Below are 17,708 nucleotides of genomic sequence, written 5' to 3'. Positions count from 1 at the left end.
TTGCCTTCGCATTGCAGCTGAATTAAAAATGAAATTTTTATTTTATTTTTATATTGGTCTTTACTCCTTCCAGTAACTAGGTCCATTTTCTGTTGGAATTTACCAGCTGAACAGACGGGGTCGTGAATTGTAAGTTTTTTGAATTCCCTCTTGTCTTCTTCGCTTCAGCATCCATTTGGCTTGCAAATTTTAGAAGCCTTGGAGGTGTCACCAAGGAAATGGACCACAAGTTTTCGATTTAAAAATTTTTTAGTAATATTTTAATATTTTTTAAATAATATTAATAATGCTATTAGGATCGAAAACGTCATCTTTTAATTGCCAGATGACGCTAGTAACCTAATGTTTTCACTTCAGTTGCAATGGGTGGGAAAAGCTCTCAGTACGGATCAGTTAGAGTATGGAGAACAGGCCTACGTTCTTTCCGATGAGGCTCCAATAAGAGCCGAAAATCGAGATTCAGAGGACTGGACTGCGCTCCGTATTCTAATTGAAAAGTAAGATTGTTTTGCCTTCGCATTGCATTTTTTGCATTTTTATTTTATTTTTATTGGTTCTTTATTTCTTTATCTTTATCCCTTAACGGTTCTTAAAATTTAGAGGTTTGGCAATATGGACTAATAATTATATTTCTTTTATTTTCTAGTAACTATTTCTTTTTTTTTTTAGATAAAAGACTATTATACAGAGATGAGTTTACTACACTTAGCAATCAAATATGGACAAATGGAATGTGTTAGGGAATTTATTAGTGTTTATCCAGCGCATAAGTTTGGGGAAGATAACGACAAAAATACGGCACTACATTTAGCAGCTGAGCAGGCGGATACTACTATCTTACGACAAATTTTAGAAAGCTCACCTCATACTGTGAACAATAAAAATAAAAATGGTCAAAACGCTTTATACTGTGCTGTGCAAGCACAGAACATAGCAGCTGTAGAGATACTTACAAAACTAGAAGATATCGAAATCGACTGTACTGACAACGAAACAGGAAATTCCCCATTCAGTATAAGTGTTTTAAATAGGTGTGAGAAAATAATGACAATTCTTTATGAACATGGTGCCAACATAAATCATCCTAATATTAAAGGAACCACACCCTTACATTTAGCTGTTAGAGAGAAGAATGAACAATTTCTTAACTTATTGATTAATTTAAATGCAGAGGTAAATACAACCAATGAATATAATCTATCACCGTTAATGGATGCTGCCAAAAGACAATTACCATTGGTAAAAATTTTGATCAAAAATGACGCTAATGTTCAACATATCGATCAAAATGGTTGGACCGTTTTACACCATGCAGTTAAATCTAATAATACACTAATAGTAACATCTATACTAGAAAATAAAGTTGAAATTGATACTCCTAACAACGAAGGCGATACAGCTCTAATGATAGCATGCAAGAGTAATCTTCCTAAAATGTTTGAACACCTGGTGATGAATAAAGCTGACATTCACAAATTTAATAAAAACAAAATGAGTGTCTTACATCATGCCGTAAAAGGTAACAGTATTCAAATTGTAAAATATTTACTTGAGATGAAAGTAGATATTAATGCAACAGATTCTAACGATCGTACAGCTCTAATGCTAGCTTGTTTTAACAACTTTGTCGATATTGTTAGGTTATTAGTAAAATATAATGCAAATATTCAATATACTTCAAAAGACTGGAAATGTAGTGCTTTAGATATATGTAAGAGGAAGGACCATTGGGAATGTTGCAAAATCCTCAATGAGGAATTGATCAAAAGAAATTAAATTAGTTAAATTAATTAAGTTAATTATTGATTAAGGAACAACGTAAATATGCAACAAAAGTAGTTGATTTTAAAGTATTTACATAAATTATCAAATGTTAACTTTGTTATTTTATAATTTCTTTGGTCTTAAAACAAACTTACTTGGAGACCAATATTGATTTGTAGCAAAATGTATTTGTGAATACTTAATACTTAATACACAAAGCGCCAAAATTAACGCACCACCTTAAAAATGGGACATTTTTAATATCTCATATTGCCTAAACCTGTGGTCCAATTTTAGTCTTCTTCTTCTTCTTATACTTGTTGTAGATCTGTCGATCTGTTAATTCCGACGTTGAAGTATTTCTTGAGAGGTAGACTTCCAGCTATCTCTCCATATTTTTGGTGGTCTCCCCGGTGGACACTTGCCTGCTGGTTTTCCTTCTAGAGCAATTCTTGGTAGTCTGTGCTCCTCCATTCTTTTTACATGACTCAACCATTCTCTTCGTCTTTGCCTGCCCCATCTGACTACATCTTGCACGCCACATTGTTCCCTGATGATGTTGTTTCTTATTCTATCTCTTCTTGTCTTCCCTGCTATTGCTCTTAGTGTCTTTACTTCGACTGTTCGTAGCATGCTTTTGGTCTTATTTGTGTCTTCTCTTGATTCAATGCCATAGGTCATAACATGTCTGATGCAAGTTTTACAAATTATAACTTTGCTGTCCATTTTCATATATGGGTTATTCCAGACCACATCTCTCAAACATCCGGATAAGACAGCGGCCTTGTTAATTTGTCCTCTTAGGTCTCTGACTGGGTTATGATAACTTGATAACTCTACGCCTAAATATTTGAACTGGTTTAGCTGTTCTATGGGTTTCCCCTCTACCACTAGCTTGCATCTAATTGGTTGCGATTTTAGTGATTTTTTTAATATGTTATAGCTCTATTCTTCAGAAATATCGACGTTATAATATTGTTGCTAAACAGGTATGTCTCGTTGTATACCGGGTGTAAAAATGATAGTGTGTTTTATCCTCAAAGTTTGGAACACCCTGTGGAATATTCTAGCGTATATAAAATATTAAAATTACAACTCAACTGTAGCCTTAGGCTATTTTTAAATTTTGCTTCTTGATTCATTCGCTTATGTTGGAGAATAAAAAGTTTGATACTTTAATAACTAGCAACATTCTTCATCAATACAGGGTGTTTCTAAATAAGTGCGACAAACTTTAAGGGGTAATTCTGCATGAAAAAATAATGACCGTTTGCTGTATAAATGTATAAATGTGTCCGCAAATGCTTCGTTTCCGAGATACGGGATGTAGAAATTTTTCTTACAAACTGACGATTTATTTATTGATCTAAAACCGGTTAAGATATGCAAATGGAATTTGGTAGGTTTTAAGAGGTAGTTATTGCGCATTTTTTGGCATACAATTAAGAATTTTATATTCACCATTGGCGTGCATACGGGTAATATGACCGGGTAATATGACCTAGAGATGCATCAAGTCAAACTAGTTTGATTTTATTCAACAAACTTGACTTGACTTGAAAATCAAACTTTTGTTGTAAAAAAGTTTGACTTGACTTGATTTCGATATCTTTAGGTTTGACTTGAAATCAAACTTCTTCAAACAGTTTGAAGTTTGAATATCATATTGGCAACTTATTTATTTCCAATTCTAATTGAGAGCGTACGGATTTTGTTGTGACTTATTTGGATAGGTCTGAATCTGTATTCTGCTAGTCCGCAAATTAGTTTGTAGTTCATATTTAGACGTCCATATTTGGCTTGTTTATTACATTCGTTTTGATGTGTGTGGCTTTGGGAGATAATATCTGAACTTGGATATTTTTCGGTTCAGAATAAGTACCAGAACAAATTAAAGAAGACGAAGAAGAAGAAGAAGAAGAAGGAGAAGAAGAAGACAAATTGAGTCTGAAGGTATTTTCACTGCAAAAATTAAGAGAAACAACCTGTAGTCGAAGCAGTATTAATTAAGAAAAATAAATATACTGATTTATTTGATGTTGTGGCAGGTGATTTCAAAACAATGAAAATTGCAAAGTGCATACATTCTTCTATTATGTAAAAATAAAGAACAGCGTTATAAAATCACAAACAGTGAACTAATTCTTTAAAAGGACAGCGTCATGCATAACTCGACCAAGCGCCATTTCTTTACAATCGAGATAACAGCGGATTCTGGTGACACATAGCTAAAACTATCTTGGAAAAATCCCTGTTATTGTCACGTTAACGGTTACTAAGAAAAACAAAAATAAACCAAGCGACATTCTGTCTATTAAGGGTTTTTAGTTTTGCATAATAAGACTATATTCATAACTGCCATTCTTACCTGCCATTCATAACTGCCATATATCCATAACTGCTATTCATAACAGTTTCGTAATTGTAGAGTAAGCAAGCGCCGACTTTGGTCTGTTTATGCTAAACTAAGCGTTTGGCCAGAATAACAGTTTTGTCCCTATTAATGTACACATACACATTAATTTTAAAGTTGCCGTCAAAAAATGATGGAATTTTTTTAAAGTGAAAATGTTGTGTTTATTTATAATTAAATTGAAAAATACAAATAATCTATATAAAATCTTTATATTATGTCTAACGTGCTATGTACTAAGAATATAGTATAAGTCATAAAATGGACCTTTCGGGATTCTTCTATATTTTGAATGTTTATTAATCATTTCTGTACTAAGAGTATAAATCAATAGCCTGTTTTTCATGTATAAATATTGATTTTATTCCAACAGTACAACTTTTAATTTCAAAAGTCTGCTTTGTAGGGTGCAGGTCAACTTATACTGTTAGTACCTACTGCTTTCACTTGCAGCTTGACTTTAGTACACACCACATGTTACGAGATTCTGGGGCGTTTGTATTGAAAAAATGTAGATAATCCAAATTTGACCATAAAATTTCAAGGAATTAACATGCTTAAAAAGGGGTTGGTAAGAAAACAGATTTTTGAGGTTCTTTGTTTCCTTCCTTTTTAACTTTCCTAAACCTTTTTTTATGACTTTCGTTCTGTGAACGGCAGAAGAACCGTCACGAAGACGGTGCTGGTGTTTATTGTTATCGGTTATAAAAGCAGAAAATTATGAAAATATGTAGCTAGATCCCATTTAAACCAAAAACTGTTCATTTAGTATTTTTTTATTTAATTTTTTTGTGCGCGCTTAAAATAGTTTACTGTGAAAGTGTCAGTGTTCTATTGTACATTCTATTGTTAAGCCAATAACATGCATGCGTGAGCCACCAAAAAGTTATGGGTAAAAACCCTTTAAAAGGTATAGTTTACACTCAATTTTCAATATGTGATGTTCATCCCTCTCATATCACATCCACGTGGGTTAGAGTCCTGTGTTGCCCTGGGTAATATTCAGGAATACTTGCAACATCCAACTATTTTAAACATAATATGTAGTATAATATAAGATCTTATACCTTTTAAAGGGTTTTTACCCATAACTTTTGGTGGCTCACGCATGCCAGTTATTGGCTTAACACTGATGATGGATTACTTGTTAATCCGAAAACGTTTTGTTTTGTGATGTAACCCTTATTAGGGTCTTTTAAATATACCTTTTACGAAGGATTCTGTATTTTTTTTTGATTTATGCTATACAACAAGCTACAGGAATTTTATTTTCCTCGTGGATTGTTAAAAAAGTATATCTACGAAATAAATTATTTTTCAAACTCTTTCAAACTAGTTTGACAAACAGTTTGAATTTTCAAACCTGTGCGATTGACCAGTTTGACTTGACTTGAATTATTTGTCAGAAGGATTGACTTGAGTTTGACTTGAAATTAAGTCAAACTCAAGTCAAGTTCAAACATTCAAGTCAAACTTGTGCAACTCTAATATGACCCGTATGCAAGCCAATGGTGAATATAAAATTCTTAATTGTACGTCAAAAACTGCGTAATAACAACCTCTTAAAATCTACTAAATTTCATTTGCATATCTCAACCGGTTTTAGAGCAATAAATAAATCGTCAGTTTGTAATAAAAAAATCATCATCCCGTATCTCGTAAACGAAGCATTTGAGGACATATGTTTATAAACAAACTGTCATTATTTTTTCATGCAAAATTATACTCCTTAAAGTTAGGTGCACTTATTTAGAACTACCCTCTATTGATGAACAACATGTCTAGTTGTTAAAGTACCTAACTCTTTTTATTATCCAACATAAGCCAATGAATCAAAAAGCAAAATGTTAATAAAATAGCCTAAGGTTACAGTCGGGTTATAATTTCAATATTTTATATACGCTAGAATATTCCTCAGGGTGTTCCAAAGTTTAAGGATAAAACACACTATCATTGTTACACCCGGTATACAATGACACTTATCTGTTTAGCAACAATATTATTACATCGATATTCTTAAAGAATAAATCTATAATATATTAAAAGAATCACTAAAATCGGACAACAGGTTTAGGAAATATGAGACATTAAAAATGTCCCGTTTTTAAGGTGGTGCGTTAATTTTGGCGCTTAGTGTATTTAAATACTTAGTAAATAAAACTACACTTGCGAGAAAAAAAATCGACTCAAAAGTAAAGTAAGTTATATTTTTTGACAACGCTATTTGGCAAGTATCTATCCACATATAAGTGGAAGTAAGTTACTGAAGAACATAACAAAGATAACTTAATATTGTATGTGAGAAAACATGTTATGAATGAAAGTCATTATGTAATGAACATAAAAATATATTAACATAAAAATCAAAATATATATATAGAGTATTTCCTCCTCTGCGTTATGTTACATTTTCCATGCGAGATCTTAAGGACCATTAAGTTTCTGACTGATTGCTGAAGAGTCGCTTCCCACTATTTATCTAATGCATATTTTAGCTCCGCCACTATCGCTGGTGCTGGATTATGAACCCGAACCTTCGGTTTGAGCTTATCCTGTATGTGTTCGATGGGACTCATGTCCGGACTCAATGGAGGCCAGTCTATTGTTGTTATATTGGTGTTGGCCAGGTAATCGTTCATAAACCGCGCTGCGTGACATCGAGCGTTATCAGGCATTAGCATGAAGCCGACGCCTATGTAGCCGACATAAGAAAAAACATGGTCTTAGAGAATACCCGTAATGTAATGATCCGCTGTCAAACTCCCCCCGCGGCCACCACTGGGCACGAACACAAGCTCTGTTTTTCTTATTAAGATACACCCCAAACCATACACGAACCACCTCCATAGCTCACGGTTTTGACACTACAGCACTGGGCAAATGATTCTCCGGGCCTTTGATAGACACGCCATCTTCTGTCATTTCTTTACAAGCACATTCGACTCTCATCAGAGAAAAAAACTCTGCTCCATTGGCCAAGGTCCCTCTAGCATTCCTCAAGGATTGTTGGAGCTCAACGCCTGTTAATCCGGTCAACTTAGACATCAAAATGCTTGGCAAATAACAAAAATTGCCGGAGAGCCAAATTTTGGTGGAGAGCTAGGGCATACCATAACAAATAAAGTTTAAAAAGTCCTTATCGATCCCATGTGTGCGTCAAAAGTTATTCGGGGTCAAAGGTCAAAATTTGAGATTTTTTGGATTTTTTTCGAAAACGGTAAGTTTTATCAAAAAAAACCCTCAACCCAAAGTTGTAGATCTTAACATTCTCTACAAAAATTGTTCTTACAATTTTTTCCTAGGAGTTACCATTCCTGAGATATCGCGATTTTAAAAGTTACTTTATACATTATATGCACATATAAGCCACGTATACATATGTGGCCCTTAAGACAAGTATAAATGCCTATTTGTGTCTCTTTTATATAGTATATTATACTATTCTGAAAATATTTCTTCAAAAGGTAATCAGTCCCAAACTGAATTTCCTCTATCCACGTGGCCTTGAAAAACATTTGGCTATAGGTACCATTGTTTAAAAAAAACAGATTGTCTATTATAGGCAATGGCTACAGTATTGTCCGTAGGTCTGGTTCATAATATTATCTGTTTCTCTGGCCTAAGTGTGATAAGTAAATGGGTTTACGGAATGCATGCAATGAATACTGTGTGTGAGGGGTTGCAAGTTCTTGCTAATGTTCGAATGGACACAACAGATCAGCATGTAGATGCAAGTGACTCGCGGCTCATAAAAGATGCTAAAGATATTAAAAAACTTCTAGACTGGTTTTTATCACATGATCCTTTTCCTAAAATTAATAAAATCATATCTATTGCTTCTGGAGTTGTTGGTGATGATAAGATTAATTGCCATAAAGCTCGTGAAGTTGGGGTTGCTTCAATGGCTAAAATGACAGGTGAAATATTTAATAATATAAAATTAAAACGCTCTGAAAAAGTACTCCCTCTTTTAGCTGCGAGTAGCACCGTGAAAGTTCACGAAGAAGAAGTAGCTATAGATCCTGTATTATTATTTCAACGCATGAGTATCACTGAAGCTTTTGAGGATGAGATTGAAAAATTTTTTGAGTATGAATTAGCTCCTTACCCCTTATCACTTTTCGATGCAGCTGGAATGCGTAAAACAACAAAGTCAGAATTATGATTGAGAAAGCAAATTTATGATTGCTTTGAATCAGTCAATACTGAGGTTGATCGTAGAAACGCTACTTACACTATTGATGGAGGGTACCTACTACATCACGTTGTGTGGGATCGAGAAGAAACCTTTAGCGTTATTTTTGATAAATATGTTCAGTATCTACGCAGACATTACGGGCTTACAGTGACAGTGGTATTTGACGGCTACAATGACTTGACAAAGAATATTAAAGCTGCAGAACAACGTCGTCGAACTACAAAAACATCATCGGGTTCCGAGATTATCTTTGATGAAAATATAACAGTTCCAGCGAATCAACAACAATTTTTCGCCAATATTAATAATAAATCTCGTTTCATTTCCATGTTAACTGACAAATTAACAGCTGCGAATATTGAAGTGAAGCAAGTTAAAAATGACGCAGATGTCCTTATAATTGAGACAGCAATTGAAAAATTTAAGGCAACAAACACAACAATTGTAGTTGGTGAAGATGTTGATTTGTTGATACTGATTACTGCAAGGACTCCAGTAGATAAAGTTATTTATTTTCTGAAACCTGGAAGGGCTCAACAGCGAACAGAGATATATTCTTCGAATAGTTTATCGGCTTATCCCAAATGCCAAAAGTACGTTTTATTTTTACATGCGATAACTGGCTGCGACACTACGTCCGCAATGTACAGAAGGGGCAAAACGTCAGTACTTAAATTATTCGAAAAAAAAAAGATTTGACTGACTGCTGTAAAGTTTTTATAGAACTTGATTCTACACCGCAAACAATAATTACGGAAGGAATTCGCTTTCTTCTTGCGGTTTATGGAGCTCCAAAAAAATTATTTGTCTTGATAAATACCGATACTTAACTTTTGTAAAAAATACGCGAAACAAAAAACAAGTACAACTATAATGGCTTCCTCCAACATCAGCATATGCTTTTCAACATTTGTATCGAGTATATTATCAAGTTCAAACATGGCTAGGCAATGAACTGAATCCAGAAGACTGGGGTTGGAAATTAATAGATAATACTCTGGAACCGATTAAAACCTTACTCCCACCTGCTCCAGAAAAACTCCTTAACACTATTTTTTGGAATTGCAAAAAAGGTTGCAGTGCCAAATGTGGATGTAAAAAAGTCGGGTTGCTGTGTTCTCTAGTGTGTACCAACTGCCAAGGTCAGTCTTGCTCAAATGTCCAGTTTAGTACAACAGAGGAAGACTCCTGTGATTTTAATGAAGAGACCAATGATTCAGTCACATTTGAACAATTTTTGAACATCCAGCAAGAGGAAGAGGAAGAAGATGAAATCGAAGAATACTTGACTGTTGAAGTAGACTTTCAAGAATATGAATCTGATTAAAATATCTAAAGAAATCAAAACAATAGTTAACCTAATAATCAATAGCAATATCAATAATCAATATCAATAATAAGGTAATATCTAGAACTTGACCGGTATTGTTTCCTTAAATTATCCTAAAATTGTCAAAACAGTTAGTGGAGTAGGCCTACAGGGGAAACCAAGGTAAAAAAAAACGCGCCGAGTACACTACCTCACAGGTGGTGTGGAAACGTGTGCATATCATGTATAATGTGACTCTTTGAATCGCGATATCTCAGGAATGGCAACTTTTAGGAAAAAATAGTAAGGACTATTTTTGTAGAGAATTTTAAGATCTACAACTTTGGTTTAAGGTTTTTTTTGATAAAACTTACCGTTTTCGAAAAAAATCCAAAAAATCTCAAATTTTGACCTTTGACCCCCAATAACTTTTGACGCACACATGGGATCGATGGGGACTTTTTAAACTTTATTTGTTATGGTATAGCCTAGCTCTCCACCAAAATTTGGCTCTCCGGCAATTTCTGTTATTTGAAATGTCTATATAGACCGGGTTATGTCTCGTGCCGATTCCGCAAGCAGTTCAGGAGAATGAATCAATCATCCCTCTCTGTCATTGAACTTCTTCGATCCAAACTTGGTCGTCTACTGTAGTTACTGTTACCGGTCTCCTGGTATCGACGGTAAGCCTGTGAGACACGTTTCCACAATTTTACAACAAGTTGCCAATTTGCGAAAGACAATTATATTTTGGAAGCTCTATGATAGACAATATTTTTTGTATTAGTTGTTTTAATTCAAAGAACGCAACATGAAATAACTAAGCATAAACTACAATTCATTGAGTCAGTCGATTTTTTTGCTCGCAAGTGTAGTAGAATACGTAAATGGCTCTCATGATCCATTAAACGAGGAAAGTACATAAATAAAATAGTTAGTTGTATTTCTTAAAATGTAACATAGGTTTATCTTTGCTAGTGGGGTTAAAAAATTATTTGTAATAATTGATCTCTTTCTACCAAGTCAATTTTGTCACAGTAATAATGGCAAGAGGGAATTCATTAAGAGGCAACAGTAGCAATCAACAGGTAGCAACAAACGCGGTCCAAGATTGCGGCTGTAATTTTGAATATTTTGTAGAGATATTTGGCACACATATTCGTAAAATATAATAAAGGATGGTGGTACAGAGGCCAATTTGACAAATATATTAGTATGTGGAAATTACTCTGTAATTAAATACAATATTAAAAAAACGAGCCTGTACCGCCCTTGGCACACGAAATAGATAATAACACCCATTACTTTACCCGTGAGTAATGGTTCATTACTCACTGGCTGAAGTTACTCACGGGTTGAAGTTAGATTCAAGTGTTGCATGGCACTTTTAATATACCTACTAGCAAATAAAATTACTTAAACTTGTTTATTTAATAAAATAATCTAGGGGAGTGCATATAGATTTTCACTTCGGAAAAAATCAAACCAGATAGAACTTTTGTAATTTTATTAAGAAATGTTTAACAAACAACATCAAAAAGTTCTATTCGAGAAGTGGGTGCTTCATTTTTTATTAAACAAATGAACTACGAAATTAGATGTTTTTTTTAAATAACTCCGAAAATATAAATTTTAGAAAAATTGATGACTTGACCATTGAAAAACTCAGAAAATTTTACAAAAAAAAAACTTTTACAAAGAATTCTCTAAAATTAAATCTGTACCTTCTATAATTTTTTATTTATAACGTCAAAGTCACCCTTCTCACAAACATTGGCTCACTGTAAACTAGCGTTCGGCAAAGTGTACGGTTGAGTTATTTTAATGTATTTCTTTAACTAATGGATCAAATAAAGTTTTACAAATTGAACATGAAACAGAAAAATTAAGCTATCTTATGGTTATTATAGAAAGAAATAAAATGTATGGACATAAGTATGGTGTGGGCGGACGGTGAGCCTTACATAAATTTTGTTTAAAAATGATTTATAAATGTGTAACTAATACAATTTTTCTTATAAAACTCTCAATTTTGCACAACTTACCTTTTAACCATCTTACTAAATGATGTTTCACTCAAAAAAAAATCTCAAAAATTTAATTCAAATGATGACATCTCAAAAAATGTAATTTTTTAAATCTTCGTAGTTTTATAGAATTACCACCAATTTAAGACGGTATTACTCAAGTTTAAACAGATTTATTACAGTTTTATAGGTGCTTTTTAAAGGTTAGGGTGTAATCTTTAAAATGCACTAAATTATTTTACTTTAGAAATAAAATAAACTATTTCTTTTTAAGAAAATTAAGAAAAATAACAAACATGTAATACAAAAACCGAAAATTACCAGCTTAAAAAAAAGGTTATACTAAGTGATCAAAACTTTTTTCGGTAAAACTTACCTAAAATACATTTAATAATAAGCTTCAACAATAATAATTGTTAAGCAAAAAATTTTTTTAACTCTATATAGTTAGTATGTCTGCGTAACTTGGAACCTATTGACAACTTTTTTATTATCAGTTTTACGAAAAAAAGTTATCCTTTATAAAATACTCTGCATCATATATAATCTAAGATGCAATCTACAAGTATCAAATTTAATTAGTGTTATACGAGGTATGTCAAAAAATATGAATTTCCCTCAAGAGTAAAGTAGGTACCTTTACATTTCACAATATCGAAAATTGTTATTAAGAAAAGTTGTTTGGAATTAAAAAAAAATGTTTTAGTGTTTAATTACATCCTTCTAATTAAAATATTGTGAATAACAAAGGCACTTAACTCTTAAGAAACATTCATATTTTTTACATACCTCGTATAAAATTAAAAAAGTTTGATATCTGATGGTTGTATATTAGTTTTTGGACCAGGAAAAGAATTTTATGAAGAATAACTTTTTCTCGTAAAGGTGATAATAAAATAGTTATTATAATTGTAATAAAATGATGATGACTACCTTTCCGTAATTTGAGCAAAAATTGAATTTTTTTCGATTAGAATGATGTAATTGTATATTTAGACATATTTTCTAATTTATGACAACTTTTCATAATAGCATTTTTTGATATTCTGGAACAAAAAGGTACTTTACTCTTTAACGAAATTCATATTTTTGACATAACTCGTATAAAATTGATAAAATTTGATATCTGATGGTTGAGTTTTAGATTTTTGACTATCCAGAGCATTTTATTAAGAATAACTTTTTTTCGTAACATTTATAATAAAAAAGTTTTCTATGTGGTTGCTAGCTACGCAGACACACTCTGTAAGAGCTTCTGTATAAGAATTTTCAAATTGCAATGCCATATTCTTAAAAAGATATTTTTAAAATTATTTATACAAAAAAATTGTTATTGTTTAAATAACTAATAAACAATTAGCGGCCAAATCTGCGAGTAGAACTTTTTATTTTAACATGTATATAAACTAATAAAAAAAGTTTTAGAAACATATAATAGGTCTGGATCCCGCGTATGAAAAAAAAGTTGATTAATAGCAAGCTGAAAATTTGTTAATAGCTTAAGGGTGTCTAGTCGGATAAACTTTGATATATGGGAACACTGTAACAGGGGCAGTTTTAATTGTGGAACAGGTTAAAAATTTGGAACGGTCAGAACACGAAAATGGCACATTTATTTTGTCCGACAGAACAGACATAAACTCTCCGAACAGAGATTAAACTCTCATGCAAAAATCAGACTGCTATTTATCACCTGTCATAATTCCTGTCATTTGACATATTCTACATGTTCCACTCATTAAAACGCCAATTTGGTGATAAATAGCAGTCTGATTTTTGCATGGGAGTTTAATCTCTGTTCGGAGAGTTTAAGTCTGTTCTGTCGGACAAAATACATGTGCCGTTTTCGTGGTCTGACCGTTCCAAATTTTTAACCTGTTCCACAGTTAAAACTTCCCCTGTTCCAGTGTTCCCATATATTAATGTTTGTCCGACTAGACACCCTTAACCTAATAACAAATTTTCAGCTTGCTATTAATCAACTTCTTTTTCATACGCGGGATCCAGACCTATAAGCTTGTTTGAATTATTCCGAAACAATGCATGTTTTCGTTCTAATTGCACTCCCCTAATCATTGTAATTTATATCAACAATTAAATTCGAAAAATGTTTAAATGTTTAACGGATTTTTAATGTAACAATGGGTTAGTATATTTTTTACGTTTAAATTTCAACATTTGACATTTTAAGATTAACGTTAATAAAAGGTAAATATAAACAATCGCTATTAATTCCGTAAAAGGGCTTACGGATATGAAATTTATATCAATGAATTATGTTTTACTTACTGTTGATTGTACAATAAATTTTTATTGAGACCACACGTTATTTTTCGTGTAATTGCCTTAAAATGTGTCTTATTTTTAACAGCCACCGCCATTAAATGAGACTAATGTCAACTGTTTCATTGTTTCATAAGCTTAAAGAGAGTAATTCTAACAGTGTTGCATTAGTTATATAAAATATGTTTTCTTATGAAAGTGCATCTTTTTGTTTTTCTTAATGGCATGGTAACTATTTGGAATTAGCCGGTTTTGTCACTTTGTTTGATCTAATGTGTTAAATAAATATACTATAGAGTGTATTCATTATTAACATTTTCATTATTATCTCATATTTGTGTTTAATTGCTTAATTTGATTTTTATTGTAGATATTGTCAAAAAAAAAAAACTACTGGTTTGTGGCGAATAAAAAAAGAATGCCTATTTTATTTTCGTCTATGTTATTCATCATCTTCTTATGTTTATTTATATCATTATTATCTTGGGTAGTGATAAAAATTATTCGCTTTAAAAATTACAGGCTATTTTAAATATGAATTAAATATCGAAGATACACACTGGTTACTTCTTTCAATTTAATTTGATTGATTTTTTAATCATTTATAAGATTTAAAATAATAAAAGATAAAAAGTTGGAGATTAAAAAAATAAAAGAAGTTCTCACTGGTAGAGATTCAAACTCATTCACGGTCAATGTAAAAAATAAATAGACTCTAAGAGAGCTGCAGTTTTTAGTAACGTCGATCTAAAGGACTTTATTATAACTGTTATATGAATGAATGTATATGTTATATGTATATGAAAATAAAATTGCTGTTTTTATTATTTTCTCCACAATTTGTTCACATTTTCTCACCTTTTAAACATTCCTTGAATCTTTACAAATGTTTCAAAATCGAAATTAGCTCAATTGATTCAGTTATTCTGAAACCGCTATACTCACTTACTTACTTAAGCCGTCCTCTTATACCTTACGGTGTCGAGGTAAGTGGAGAAATGAGACGTCTCCGTGCCTTTCGGTCGGTAGCTAGTCTTTCTGCTTCTCTACACCCAATATTTCTTTTTCCGCAAGCCTTTCCAATATTTGCATTCCACGTTCTTGCTGGCCTGCCTCTTCGTCGTTTGTTGTCAAATGCCGCTTTCCATACCCTCTTTACAGTTCTACCTTCACTCATTCTCGCCATATGTCCAAACCACGATAACTGTTTCGTTTCAAGTCTGTCTAAGGTCCTTCCAACACCGCACCTTTCACGTATGTCTTCATTTCTTATACGATCACGTCTGGTCACCCCGGATACCGCACGTAAATATCGCATTTCGCATGCTCAAATTTTACTACGGATGTTGTCGTTCACTGTCCACGTTTCACTACCGTAGAATAGCACCGGCTCGTATACGGTTTGAAATACTTTCATTTTTGTTTTCAGGCTTACTTCTTTCTTCCTAATAAAACTTTTATTTAGTGCATAGTATAATTTTGTTGCACTTATTACCCTGCTGTTTATTTCTGGTTCTCTATTTCCTTGCCCATTCATTGTTGATCCTAGATACTTGAAGTCGTCAACTTGTGTAGTGGTCTCATTATTCAACTTAACATTTATATTTTCTTGTGTTTTCGATATTACTAAAGCTTCTGTGTTTTCAATATTTATTTTCATCCCAAATTTCTGAAAGGTTTCATTCCAAACATTCACATTCACTTGCAAGTATTTTTCTGATTTTGCCACAATTACCAGGTCATCGGCATATATCCACTCTGACACGTAAACTTGTTGAAGTTTATACACCTCAACCCTAGTTCTTTTTACCTTACCCCTGCATTCTTTTGCAATTTCGTCCATTAGATTGATAAATAACAAAGGACTCAGAACACCACCTTGTCTTACACCTGTCCTTGTGTAGAATTCTAGAGATGAGCAATTGTTCGTTCTTACATTATTACGTGTACATTTATATATACATACTCTTTATTGCTTGGATTAACTTCGGTTTCACATTTCTACGGTTTAATATTTCCCAGATCTTGTTACGTGGCGCCCGATCAAATGCTTTTTCTAAGTCCATAAACAGAGAAACAACTTACTGTTAAGCTCTAGGGCTTTTTCTGATAACTATCTCACCGTAAATATGAGATCGGTTGTACCTCGCCCTGACCTAAAGCCGCATTGGCTGTCATCCAGTGTGGCCTCGATATTTTATCGCAGCTTTTTCTCTAGTATTATTTCGTATATTTTACTAGCAACTACCAACAATGATATTCCTCTATAGTTAGAAAGTTAGAACACTTATGTTTATCGCCTTTTTTGTGCAATGGTTGAAGAGTTGCAAGCGTCCAATCTCTAGGTATGCATCCGTTACGCCAACAGCTCCTTATGATCTTCCATAGTAGTTGTAATCCTTCTCCTTCCATATATTTAATTAGCTCAGCCTTAATATTATCGTGTCCTGCAGCCTTGCTATTTTTTAATTTTAACATTGCTTCCCTGTATTCTTCGTATGTTATGTCATCATCATCTTGTTGTTCATTCATTGTACTCCTCCCTGTCATTCTCTATTTCGTTGTTGTCTCCCATTAATAACTCCATAAAATGTTCTCGCCATCTTTCGGTAATCTCTTCATTTTTTAATAATATGTTAGCATCTTTGTCCTCTAAACCTGTTACTCCGACTGATTTCTTTTGTCTTAGATTTTTTAAAGTCCTATAAAGCAACTTCGCATTACCCTTACTATCACTTTCCATTTTATTTCCAAATTCTTCCTATTGACGATTCTTAGCTTCTTTAATTTTATTTTTAACCAGTATTCTCTGTTCCAAAACCGTTATAAAAAAGATTAAAAAAAATAAAATGTTTAATGTGTACATATCGACAAATGTCCCGGACACACTGCGTGACTTGTCGCATATGTTTTATAATATTAGATAATGTAACTCTTATTATAGTTGATTATTTAGCCCAGTCTATGTGGAGTTTTAAAAACAGTATTTTTATAATTAATTCTAACAATCAGTATAACCTAAATTTCTCATTAGCTTGCCGCTATTAAGGTGGTAATCAGAAGATGAAAGCTCATTCTACGCCTTAAACGGAGATTAGACGAATAAAAAAAACCCTCCTTCTCTAATCAAAATTACTTTCTGTGATACAATCTGGATTTTACTACCGTAAATATGGCCCTGAGTGTACGTGACTCTGTCTGAGAAAGAGGGATTCGAGCTGATGTCATTCAAGATAGGACTACCTCAATTTCTGTTTGCAGGTTAGAAGGTTAGATACACACAAAAAACAGCTTTGGCTTAGTTTCTTTAATTAAAAATCAGGATTCAATATAAACTGGGTATTGAAGCAATACGTTTATGGATTATCGCAAAGTGTTCGACAGAGTTGACTAGGTGAATTGGGGTACATTGTCTTAAAATTATCAATAGTAATTACACGAGAGCTCTAAAAATATCCATTTGTATCCCGAAAAGAAATTTTCTAACTTAGAAAATGAACAAGGAAAAATGGCACAAGATGATAGAGAGAGGAAACTCATATGGGAAAAATACATCAAATATCTCTTTGCAGACGAGAGGCCTGAGATAGAAGTCGTTCAGGAACAAGTGATAGATATTAACAACCTATCTGGTCCCGAGATCACAATTGAAGAAATTACTAGAGCAATAAATACCTCGAAAGACGGGAAAGCAGTTGGACCTGATAAAATTCC

General features: G+C 32.8%; 1 protein-coding gene across 1 annotated transcript in view; it reads left to right on the top strand.

Moving 5' to 3' along the window:
- The window catches only part of LOC114334778 (uncharacterized), a 43,159-nt gene extending 28,338 nt beyond the window's left edge, over positions 1–14,821 (top strand). The window contains exon 3 of the mRNA XM_028284873.2: positions 670–14,821. Coding sequence (XP_028140674.2) covers positions 670–1,776 — 1,107 coding nt within the window. The 3' untranslated portion in view covers positions 1,777–14,821. The remainder of the gene's footprint in view (positions 1–669) is intronic.
- The last annotated feature ends 2,887 nt before the right edge of the window (positions 14,822–17,708 follow it).

This window comes from Diabrotica virgifera, chromosome 7 (assembly GCF_917563875.1).
Source record: "Diabrotica virgifera virgifera chromosome 7, PGI_DIABVI_V3a".
In the NCBI taxonomy this organism is placed as follows: Eukaryota; Metazoa; Arthropoda; class Insecta; order Coleoptera; family Chrysomelidae; genus Diabrotica; species Diabrotica virgifera.
The sequence above is the reverse complement of the archived record's forward strand: the minus strand, read 5'-3'. Positions and strand labels throughout refer to the sequence as shown.